The following is a 12,647-nucleotide window of genomic DNA, read 5'->3' on the forward strand; positions in this document are numbered from 1 at the left end:
TTTTCTTAGACTGCTGTGACAAGAAACAGCTTCTGCCAGTCCAAACAGCAGAGCAGATAAAAGTGGTTTCTTTTTATTCTTGTTACTTATATGTGGATGAGTCCTTTCTTGCCCCAGAGAGCATTGGGCCTTCTGTTAACAAAAATTGTCATTCATACATTGCTGACTCCGTAGCATTTTGTGAATATTTCTCATATAAGTCTCTTTCAGTTCAAATAAATGGAAAAATAGTTTTTACTCCCTCAAACATATGTGCAGGAGATGAAATTTAGAGGAAGTAAATGTATTTTAATCTCTGTTAGAATTAACGTATTATTTCTACTGGCCATTATTCAAAGGTAATTATGCAAGATCTTAGTTTCAAAAAACTTCTTATGAAATCACCAAAATGAATTGAATAATATCAATTACCTACTTGGCTGAATATCCTTCAAAGGAAAGCAAATACACTACATAGTGTTACCTGGAAATATGATAAAAATGCCATTATCCAAAAGCTGAAGCAAGCAGTTAATGAAGAAAAAATTGAGGAACTTTTGTACACTAATTTCACTTAAACCAAACTGTAGCAACATGCAGTGGAACAATAGTGATAAGTGCCCTTCCAGAGGATTAAGACAGACTTGTAAGATCATTTCTATCAGGGTATGACGTAGCAGGGAGTAAGCTGTCCACCAAAGTCTTTTAATGGCCCTATCAGAGATTAGACCTGCACATGAGAATCATTCCTTTAAACTCCCAGTCAAATGAGTAACAAAGCTATAATTGCAGAAATATACTGTATTTCAGCTAACATTTGGCTCTTTAGGTAAATAACCTTTTTAGTACATTTCAGCTATTTCCTAGCTGACCAACATTAGAATTTCACTGATAAGTTATAAAATCATTTCTTTATATCCATAAAGTTAAAAACCAAGGCCAATGATTGTTTTCTTCTCATCACTTTTTTTGGTCATTTGTGATTCAGTCAACTAACCTACAGGTTACAGCATTCTTTGCCTTTGTTTTTTGTACCTGTTATAAAATAAGTATACCTAGTATGTCAGGTACTTGCAGACTTTCTTTGATGTTCTTTAATATCAGAAACAGACCCTGTATATTGCTGCAGTAAAATTAGTTTTTCATTTTCTCGCTTGTAAGATTGTACCCATGTTAAATTTTAACCACAATATTGTATTAAATAAGCAATTGTGTTTAATTTGCTGCCTTACCAAAGGGAAAAGAACAGAATAAATTGTCCCTATAAATATCTCTGGTATGTGAATTAACCAAAATAATGCAAGGAAAAATCTATATATTTGAGGCAATGAAGTGTAATGCCCCTGTGTAGCTGAGGTGTACCTGAGGTGAGGTATAGACCTACCTATAGTGAGGTAGAGACTTTTGACTTTACACAGGTAGGTCAAGAAAAATGCAATCAAACACTTGAGAACTAATGTAGCTTCTTGGTGTGAAATTACAGTAATTAATGACATTTTGAAATGCATTTATTATCTTAGCTTTTGTAAATGGGGAATTCTTAAAAAGTTAAATACTAAGAACAAGTATGGTTAAATATCTTCTATTAAGAAGTTCTCAAAATTCCCAGTATTCAGACAAATATAAGAAGTGAAAGCAATAAAACTTCTCTAACACTAAAATTCTTTGCAAGCATTAACTCTAGAGAGTGCATTTTGGATTGGTATAGAATTAAAACTTTGTTTCATTTTGAACTATTTACATCTAACAAGTTTTTGATTAAAAAAAAAAAAAAAAGAGATGGGCAAACTGTAGCTTGCATTTGCATTATTTAATTTCTAAAGTTTTTTGATTTCACAAGTAGTTTTACTGTAATCTGTGGGTGCGAAAGATTTCTCAATAACCTGTACCTGGATTAAGTTACAAACCTATCATGTAATCCTGGCTGCTGATTTCAAATGTTTTGTAAAATTTTGACTTTGACATAATAATTTCAAAGAGAGAAACTGAGATTCTATTCCCAACCCCAAATATATTTTTCTAATCTTCTATTAGAACACAATGCAACAGGTTGTTCTCTGTAGAGTTAATTTACTTCTTTTTAACAGCTTCAGCTCCCACTTTCCCACTCAATCAAATGAGGAAAACAATAATTGTTACCAAAGGCCAAGAAGTTGTCATTGAGTGCAAGCCGGAAGCCTCTCCAAAGCCAACTATCACTTGGAAGAAAGGCGACAAAGTGTTAAGGCAGAGTAAGAGGTCAGAAGTTTGCTCAGTAAACTCAAATTGTGTTTGCATGTTGGATTCTGTGAAAATGCAGCGTGACAAGAACATGCTGAACGTTAGCCTGGGTATGGCATAATTATTTTGTCAAGCTGATTTGTTTGACAGTAGTGACTTTATAGTTTCCACAATATTGAAATGAAAAACCTTGACATTGTTCAGAGATGCAGAGAGATGAAAAGGTGTTGTTTGTGGAGTTTTGTCTCTATTTTCTGTTACTAATTTCAAAAACCTTTCAATTATTCTGTAGAGGTACTGCAAATCTAGTGTATGAACATATCAAAAGCATAAAGGCCAAACTATTCAGGAAGACATAAAATGTGCTTATTCATTTGAAATAATTTTAAGAAGGCAGATTTATAGCTTGATCACAATGGAAGTCTACGTAAAAATAACTTTAAAATGATTCAGAGAAGGAAAATATAATTCCATTATAGGATTTAATTATACTGGTAGTTTTGGCACTCAGCAGTACATCTGTTTAACAGATTATGCTTGATTAAATAAGTTCTGTCCAGCTTTGTATGGTAAAAGTAGTTTAAACACTGCAGGTTAAATGCCAGATGTAATTGCACTTTACAAGATTACTTATCTGTACACTGGAGTAGTTTTGCTACTCTGCACATGGTCTTTAAGCACAAAGAGCAATCTTTTCCTCTTTCTGGTAATGTGGTATGTGAACAAAGTAATTTAAAATGACTTGTGTAGTATAATCAGAAAGATGAAATCAAGCCCCCTTTTTTTTTTTTTTTTTATTTTTACAACACTGCGGGAGGCAGTAGAGTGCATCTGTCCTCATTAGCTGCCAAAGCTATTTTGTTCAAGTATGCTGTATTTTTATCTCATGACATTTGTTTTGTTTGGAAAAGGAAAAATGGGTAACTTCTTGTACCATATTGAACTTTTTTTGTTGAAGGGGAGAGAGCTAAACAGTATTACATACATTTTACTAACAGGAGTTCTATCATTTATATTGACAATATGACAGATTTATATTACAAAGGAGCTGAAAATATCAAATATTGGGACACTGATGTCTCTATGCTCTAACTACACAGTTGATACTTTTCATTACGTGACCTTTTCCTCTCATCTCCACAAAACTCACTATGGTTTCTCTGATCACCACGTGTAAATCACATTTTAATCAAAGACCAGTAAGGCATTTTAGTAAGTACTTTATGTCTGTCCAAACATAGCCTAACTCTGAAGTTAAAATCTTACAACAATAGATCTGAAGTTTTGGTTTTTTGTACTTGTAGTTTTTGATACTTGCTTGCTTAGACAGAGGCTGGAACAAGAAATGATGAAACATGGAAAAAGAAATGGTGGTTGAACTATATCAGATATTTGAAAGAAGAGGTTTGCATTCAACTTAATATTTAGTCAGCTGTTCAAGGATTATCTTTTGTTATTTACAGCATTTTCCCTGTATCTACTGTTTATAGAGGGGTGGGCATGAGAGGATTATCAGTTTCAAGGGAATTTAGTTCTGTCTCTATACAGTATACTTTAAACAAAATAATAGAGTCTCTTTAAGAGGAGGTGAGGAAGCCTACTCTGATTTGTGAAAGGAAGTGTAAATCAATGAAGATAATATGTGTGTCTCCATGATTTGAGCACTCTGAGAAGGAAGGAACACTGTTAAACATTTTAGAAATTAATAAGCTGACATTGTAAACATATCAGTATACTTTAGAAGTGGGCTTTCTTCATAGTCTGTTGATAAAAATCCTGGGGAAAAAAACCTAATTAGTTACTGTCATCTGATGAGTTCTCATGGACTATTAAGTCCTTAGAGACAAAAAAATAATAATCAATTTTAAAAATAGCTAAACAATAGCAACATTCAGGTTAAGTAATAAGGAAGGACAAGAATAGAACACCATAATATATTTTCTTCTTTTCTGTCACAATTTTTTTTCTCTTATAAAGTGTGGGTATCAAGTCTACATTGTGTTTAAGTTTTGTGAAGTCTGTGAGCCCAGCAAAGGAATCTGATCCTTTTAGCAAGATCAATGAATAAAAAAGAGACCTTCCCCTCCACAGCAAAGAAAAAATTTCACTTGAGCAATGGGTCTGGTATAATCCATCCCATGTCTCCCAAACTCTGTTGCCCCTTAGGTGTTTTTTATACAAGAGCTGTTGTATAAACAGCTTGACAGAAATACCTCTAGCAACATTTCCAAAGGGAACTGAAGTCTGATTGTTCCTGTGGGACTCATGGCTGGGTACAGTCCTCACTGCAGTCAGACCTTGACTTAAACTCCTGGAATTTAATGCAGTCTGAAAGCCTCAAATGTTTCAGATTCAGTGGAAAGCCATGCACTTAGGAACATAACTGTGGAATGCCTTCATTAGCTTAATTTCTTGGTCTCTTTTACCTTTGAACAAATTATCCAGGTCAAACCCTTTGAATTCATAGTATAGGTATGATAGGCTTGATCCCCAGAAATCATTTTGGGCAGCCAGGTAATTTGATTCCTTTAGGAAAGAATCTGCATATTGTAACAGGGTTTTTCAATTGAGTTCCAAATGAGTGGCAAGTCTGTGAGATAGATCCAAAAGAATTTGGAGATTCAGTAATGTCAGTTATTATATATCAGTTATTTGCTGATAAAAGCATGGCTCCAAGTTTTACAATCACAAAATATATTAAAATACAATTAAATGGCTCCTATAAAAAGATAGTTATTTAATAAAGTTTCCAAAAGGTTTACAATTAATTCTATTAACCAAAGGCAAAGATCTAGAACTGATGCAAAAGAAATTAAATAAAATTTATGATATTGGAGATCTTTTATGCAGAAGACTAGAACTTCCAAAGATCAAGGCAGAGTCTGTGAAGCTTACTGGTACAAGACATTTAATGATCAACCTTTGAACAGAGTTCAAGTCTCTTTCAGATATCGTTATCTCAGTGAGTCATTAATGCATTCAATCAAAGATGATTTCATCTGCAATTTCACCTAACAGTTTAAGGAAGGGAGTTGTTATCCTTCTATTTTGGAATTAAAATACAGCTGAGCACAACACCAATATCAGTGGTCTGGATATAGAACATATTTAAGCTGCATGTTTTCATTCATCATCTCACTATATTTAAAATTCGTAGCTATCTTTCCTAACAACTTGTCTCAGTACTTGATTCTCATAGGCTGGTAGATGGTTGTGTCTCATTTATGGCAGGCTATGGTAAGGTATGCTCTGGTTATTGACTTGAACAATATTTTCATCCACAAAAGTTTGTAAAGAACTTTGGAATCTTTTTGTTCATAAATAGTTTTGGTTTTATAGGAAAGGGGATTATATTGGGACCAAAGTCTGAAGAAAAAGTTCCTGCTTTTATTTTTAGTAAACTGTTCGGTTGGAACTTTGCTTTAGAACCTAAATAGGAGGAATTAGACCCTTGGGCAAGAGTTCAGTGACCAAAATATATTTTTGTGACGTTTCTGAAATGTTTCAATCAGGTACTTCCTAAAGTGTAATCAAACCGTCACTTACTACTTTAGTGTTGGCTTCTAAACAAGACCAAGACCCAGCCCTTCCAGGCCACAAAGCCATCCAGAAGCCTGTTCATAATTAAACATTTGTTAACTTACGTATCAAACTAAAAAAAAAGCAACAAAAGTGATGTTTTGTAGACAGTAAGTGTTATCATGAACGCTAGAATTGACCAGAATTCGGTGTCAGTAGAACCAATACAAATCATGAGTTCTCCTAACAAAGTTAACAATTAAATTCAGGACAACCATTTTTAATTTGTCTTTAAGTTCCTCTGTTCAGGTATCAGGTATTTTTTAATGATTTACAACTACATAAATTTTTGTGAGCCATTACTACCTGAGCTGTAATCTCTTTTTCTTCATTTTCTTAAAGAAAATTTCTTTTATTTTCTAGATTGCCTTGTAGTGGTGATTAAGTTGATGTTTAAACAGATACACCTGAGGAGTCAAAAGTGTTGAAAAGTCTTATAAATCCTCATTCATCTGTTTTCTGTGCTGTCTCGTACAACTAAAATATTCTCCTCATTAAACTTATATTAAATTTTTAGTCTAGCTCATTATTTCCATTACATATCCAATTATTATAGTTAAAATAAAATAATTTGAAAGCACTCTAGGAGTGAAAATGTTGTCTTTAGTCCCTATTTTTTCCTTTTTTTTTAAGATTACTAAGTAATAAAAATAATAATTTTAAAAAGCACAGTTTAAGCAAAAAAATGTGCCACTGAGGAAGAAAGCACAGTTTAACCAACAAATCAGTAACTGAAGCAGCAGGACTTTTCTAGTCCCAATTCTGTGCTGCTTTATTTTGCCTTTTTTCTTCTCCTTTTGAAGCTTCTCAAATTATAACGCTTTGTTTGTTTTACACCGTAATTTGTGTGCAGATAAATATTTAATCTAAAAAAAAAAAAAAAAAAAAAGAAAATATCAGGATGACCTAATACCTATGTATTCATTGGCAATGTAGTTCTGTGTTTATGGATTTTTTTACTTCCCATATGGCACAGTGGCACAGCCTAAGCTTTCTCCTTCACCTCACAGAAGGAGCTGTGCGGAAAAGCATTAACAGTCTCTGAAGGTCAGGCTCACCACAGATCACCAAGGGCAGCATAGTGCCAGTCTCTCTGTGGCCACTGTGCAATTGCTCATATTGATCCACCTGTGTCCCAGATTAGTTCTTGCTGAAGACCTAAATACAGTAAGCCTTTCTGTGGGGAAAATAAATGGTAGCAAAACTCCACCTGCCACTTCAAATCAGTCACTTTTTCTATGCTGCAATTAGCTTCCTTTTTTCCACTTCTGTTTGAAGGAGTACTTACATAAGATGAGAAAACTTGGTATGTTAAGCAGCAGAGGGAATTTCAGATATTTTGAAAGTAATAGACTGGGTTTCGCCAGGACACAAACTTCATCTCTATTATTGCAATACGCAATCACAATTGTAATTGTATTGATTGCAAGTGGGTAAAAATTCTTTCCTGTTTTTCTGAATGATATAAAAGAATTACAGAGCAGCAGTGAGTGGCAGGGAGCTCTGGATAGCTCCTGGTCCACTCCCAGGATCCCAGCAGTGCCAGCCAGAGCAGATTGCTTAAGGTCAGGACTAGTCAGGTTTTGAGTAGCTCCAAGGAGGGAAACACTGCAGCCTATCTGGGAAATTTGTTTCTACTAGAGTTAAGCACCCCTACAGTAAAACAAAACACCAAAAAATATTCAAACACAAACAAACAAAACCATTTTAATATTTTAATGGAATTGATGTTTACATGGAATTGCAAGTGTTTTATGTTTTAGTTTGTGCCCATTGTCTCTGTCCTGTCACAGGGCACCACTGAGAAGCATCCAACTACATCTGCTTGCTTCATCCTTTCAGAGTGTGTGCATCATTTGATCAGTGCCTTTAACAGCTGGGAGGCTCTGATCTGTAAAAAATATGGCCATATTATGAGTTTCTATCAATGCTTCTTCCATGGCACATGAAATTCTCCATTCAGATCTGTGCCAAACCTGCCTGGCCACCAAAACTCATGAAATGGAGATGTCACTTCCCCATACAAAACCTTCCCAGAGTGTATTGCCATGTTGCAAAGTTGCTCTCTGTTTGCCATATTCTTCATTTACTGTGAGCGTGCCCTGAGGTAGTTGGGACAGATTTGCAGCCATGGTGAAGCCTGTAGAGGCTATAAATTGAACAACAAAGTACTGGATATTAATAGAAAGTGCTCTGACAGTTGTTCCCTTATTACAAATAATATTAGTGGATACAAAAAATAGGGACATGTGGATATTTGTGAAGTTACTGGACATTAAAATGGACAATGGTTTACGAGAAAACTTTTTTTCTGTGGGTAACTTGCAAGCCTTCATTGACCTGTGAAGAACAGGAGAGCACTAAACAGTGCTCATTAGGTGAGAAGTATCGTCTATAGGTACTAAATTTAGAATAAAGACACTGGAGGGGACAAAGTGTTCAAGCTGCATGTAACAATACATGAGGGAGTGAATTGAGGCTGCTAAAGTTCTGCCTTGAACTAAGCTTGCTTTATTTTGCTTTCTTTCAGTTATGCTTCCCTAACATTCAGCAGCTGTAAAAGAAGTCAGAGAAAAGAAAGAGAAGAAAGTGATCTTTTACAGGGACATTAAATTCCAAATGCGAATATTATACAAAGACACAGGGAAATGTGATGCTATTGCTTTTTACCTGCCTTCAAGTCAATACTGAAATCTTTGAACTGCAGAAGTATTTGTGCTGTATGCCTAGATATTTCATCTGTCCCACTTTGCTATGTAATTAGCAGAAACACATAGAGCACTTAAATCTAAAAATATCATCATTCAAAACCTTAGAAACAGACATGTTTTTACAGTCTTCTAGTCTCCCAAACTCCTTCCTTTTCAGTTTTGACAGGTTCTTATTACAGTTTTTCTCTTCATTCTACTGTATTTAAGGATCTGTCAGTGTTTCCGTTTGAAGTTCCTATTTTAATAGCTTTTAAGCTTAATTATGATGGAAAAATCAAAAAGGAAAATAAGGGTTTTTCAGAGCAGCAGCAAGAAAAAGATTGAGTTTATAGGCAAAATCTGTATTCAGTTTTGTAAAGAGCTTTGGTTTGTACACGTTCTATTATGCTTTTGAATATGAACATGTGGCTTAGATATATATTATATGTTTTCTTCATAATCATGGTGGTAGCTTTCCAAAATAATTTCAGTTCTGTATAACTGTGATTGGTATCATTTGTTTGAACAGAAAATATGGACTGTGAAGGCAAAGAAGGTGTATATGTAAAATGGATGGAAAATTATTCTGAATCACATTTTCTGATTTGTCTCTTGGTCCCTGAATTGCACCAGGCTCAACTTGTTCTTGGCACAAGGTTTCTTGCATTTGTGTTATCAGCCACACAGACAGCAGAGTAGTTCAGCCTACTAACATTCCAGATTTTCATAAGAACACCCTTTATTTCCTCATAGTAATGAAATATCTCTAGGGTTAATACAACAACAGGGGCAATTTGTTAAGCAGTTTGAAGACTTTACTCTGTGCCGCCAGTTAAATATCCAAAGAAAATTACTATTTGCAAGTTTTAATAAGTTAAACAAGTAACATTTCCCACAGAATACCAAAAAATTATCTTTTTATATCCAAGTAAACTATTCTCTATAGAATAGTTTATGAGATTCCACATGACTTCTCTGAACTGTCTTTCTTTCCAGGAATAATATTCAAGACAATATGTTTTATTATTTGTCCTTAATGTAGTACTATCTACAGTACTTCATATACAGCTGTGTAGGCACTCACTGACTCTTTTTAGGGAAATAAGTCTTGATTCAAATCAGAATTATATGTTTAGGTAAGAGTGTATTGATGTCTACATTTTAGAAATACATTCTTTTCTTCATACATTGGCTTGGTGTTTGAAGAAGTGTTCCACCACATCTTACCAATTTTCAATTCAAGCAGGATTTATTTGTGTGAAAATAGCTACACAGCTCCCTACCAAAACCCCACTGCCACCCAGCTGCTTTGGCAGCTTACATAATTACTCTTTCATATCTATCAGGCACATGTGGGTGTTTTGTACCTCTTCAGGAGCCTACAGATTAGACACTAATACTAGAGGAGGTGAGTCCCACCCTGTAGGATCTTGCTTTTTAGTATTTCCATGAAATTGCATTTCCACTTTTTTTGACTCAGTTACTGAACTGTAAGTATCCCCTATATAGTCCATAGCCCTAATAAAAGTAAAAGCTCAAAAGATCAGCCATTTTAAGTTGCTGAGAATGCAAAATATTTGATCCTCTCTCTCTGTCTTGAATATCTGCTGACAACTAATTATCATTTGGGCAAAAAGTTAATGAATTTTGATTTTAAATATGATTCATTTCTCTGTTGTTGTTACAAATGGCTGCCTTTTTGTTCACCACACAGGTAAAATATGACAAATCATCAGTGGCCTAAAGGTTTTTCTTTGCTTAAGGCTCTTCAAACTCTGACTTTCAGCATGCTTTGCCCTTAAAAGAAACCTTGGGAATATAAACACTTAAATTCATGCTACCACTCATCCACAGATTCCCAAGGGAAAATTTAATGATTGAAAAGTAGTGAAGAAAGAAAATACACAGGACATTAAGAAAGAGAAGGTTCATGACAGAAACTCTAATCTTCCTGAGAGAGTTCTGCAAGTCACTTCTTTTCAATTTTTGCATAAATCATGGTCTAATTTATCTGTGGCAGGCGCATAATGGGAATTAGAGAGCTGGTTATAAAGTAGAAAAGGGAAACAATGATAACCTTGACTAAACAGTAAAAACAAATGGCAAGATCATCCCTTGACAAAAGGAGTCTGTTCCAAGGCAGCATTGTTTTACTAACTGAGTATATTAGATGAGTTTTTAGAACATACTTATTTGGCCACACACTTAAATATCTCTCAATCTCCACTCATGTTTGCATACAGAGAACATGATTAAGGAAACAGTCCAGTACCCAGAAATATGAAATGATACTTGCTTTGTGGACTTTGGGCAAGAGACTTGCTTTTCTGTGTCTATATGTGCAGTTAGGCGTGGTTTCAGAGGCAAACTGTCAAAATTTTTATCCCTCATCTCAGGCCTCTTGCTTTACAGTGAAATGATTCAAGAATCCAATTCAGGTGAAAAATAGCCCCATTATTTCACCTAAACTTTGTTTTGTCTGGATTTTTAATTTGTTTTTTAGATCATCCCCTTGTCAGCAGGTCATACAGATGCAGTCATGGCTTGCCAGAGCAGCCCAGGAAGGACTGGAGTGATGAGCCCTGGGCTGGGAGAGGCGCTCACAGCAGAGTGTCCAGGACAGCACACGCACCCAGCCTCTCATTTTTCTGCCTGTGCATGCTCTGCACCAGTTAGGGCAGATGATTTGCCCACACAAGTAAATGAAAAGATGCCTTGTAATCCCAGCTGGGATTTCATTGGGATGCAATCAGATTAGCTATTCAGCAGTTAGACCCTGGCTGGATTTTTAGCTTCCCTCAAGTAGCTGTCCCAAGCAGTCCCTAAGCATCTGAGGAGTCCCAGCAAGTCCTGCTACACTGCCTGCATGCTGCCACCCTGTTTTAAAGGCTAACATCATTGACTGGATGAAAGCATTTCTGTGATAGCTGACTTCACTGTGGCAGGGGGAATACACCTATTTATCTTGCTGATGGAGAAATAATCCTTGTATAAATGGTACAGTACCTGGGAGTGTCTCCTCAGCCAGAGTCTCTGGGCATCATCACTGAATTAGTCACAAGAAAAGTAATAATTTCTACGGCTCGGTGACATGTAACCATACAGCAACAAACTGTTTCAAGCCTCTAGGAACCAAGTCAATTCTTAAATTCCAAAAAAGTAAGATGTGAAAGGAGCTCCCAAGGCATTGTGGGAAAGTTGTAACATGAACCCAGGTATTTTAGATTGAAAAATTTTGTCAGACTTTAGAATATGAGCATGTATTTCAATAATATATTTTAACTTATAGCACATATTGCATTTTGAGTGATGCTTAATATTTTTAAATCTACTAGTCAGCATCCATGATCAGTGTGGAGGCTACAAAGATCTTCTACACATGGGTTGTCAGAATTCATTTGGCACTGGAAAATCTCCTTTACAGGGAATATTCTTCCTTGTCCATCATAAATCTAAAATAATTACGGTGGTTTTTCAACAGATTATCATCTATTGCATCTAGATGTAATGATCTTTGCAGCTATATTGTGAAATTTATTGTGAAATTTCAAAATTAAAGAGGAATTTTGATGCTTTTGACATCTCCTCTCACATTATGTTCTGACACTCTCCAGTCTATCACTCTCAGAAATCAATAGACTCTAAGTATTTATGTGCTAACTGGTCCCAAAGAAGGAGAATCTCTATACATGTATTTTAAAAAGTAGATATATTTTGCAGAAAATTAAATTTTGGGCAGAAACTTTAACAAATGATTCATTATTTGAAAAAAAAAAAAAGGTAGAAACTGGCTTTCTAATTTCATTAGTAAAAAAATTAGTTACACTTAATCTAGAAAACAATGCTACAATTAATCCACATAGTCATGACAGAAGATAATGGCTCTCTCAAGGTCATTGATCTTCAGGTCTCTGCCCAACTTTATGAACACAGTTCAATCCATAAATGACCATAAAGTGGCGATCCAATGAGCAGTCTCACTGGTGTATTTCTAAGCAATATCTGGCAATGAAACTACATATTATTCAGCAAAAAAAAACCACTCTAGGTCAGAACAAGGGATATCTGTCCTGTTTGCATTTTACATAATTTCAATTACTGTAGAACCTCAGTCACTGCTGTTGTCAAGGCTCAGATTTGCTTCACTGTGAAAAATAGACACCATATTTACTCATGAAA

At 35.1% G+C, this 12,647-nt stretch overlaps 1 protein-coding gene across 4 annotated transcripts in view; it reads left to right on the plus strand.

Moving 5' to 3' along the window:
* Positions 1 to 12,647, plus strand: part of CNTN5 (contactin 5) — a 611,453-nt gene that overhangs the window by 489,686 nt on the left and 109,120 nt on the right. For all 4 annotated transcript variants that reach the window (XM_063148896.1, XM_063148898.1, XM_063148895.1 and 1 more), the window contains one exon: positions 2,067 to 2,217. In XM_063148896.1, coding sequence (XP_063004966.1) covers positions 2,067 to 2,217 — 151 coding nt within the window. The remainder of the gene's footprint in view (positions 1 to 2,066; positions 2,218 to 12,647) is intronic.

The sequence above is a fragment of the Melospiza melodia genome, chromosome 2, assembly GCF_035770615.1.
Source record: "Melospiza melodia melodia isolate bMelMel2 chromosome 2, bMelMel2.pri, whole genome shotgun sequence".
NCBI lineage: Eukaryota > Metazoa > Chordata > Aves > Passeriformes > Passerellidae > Melospiza > Melospiza melodia.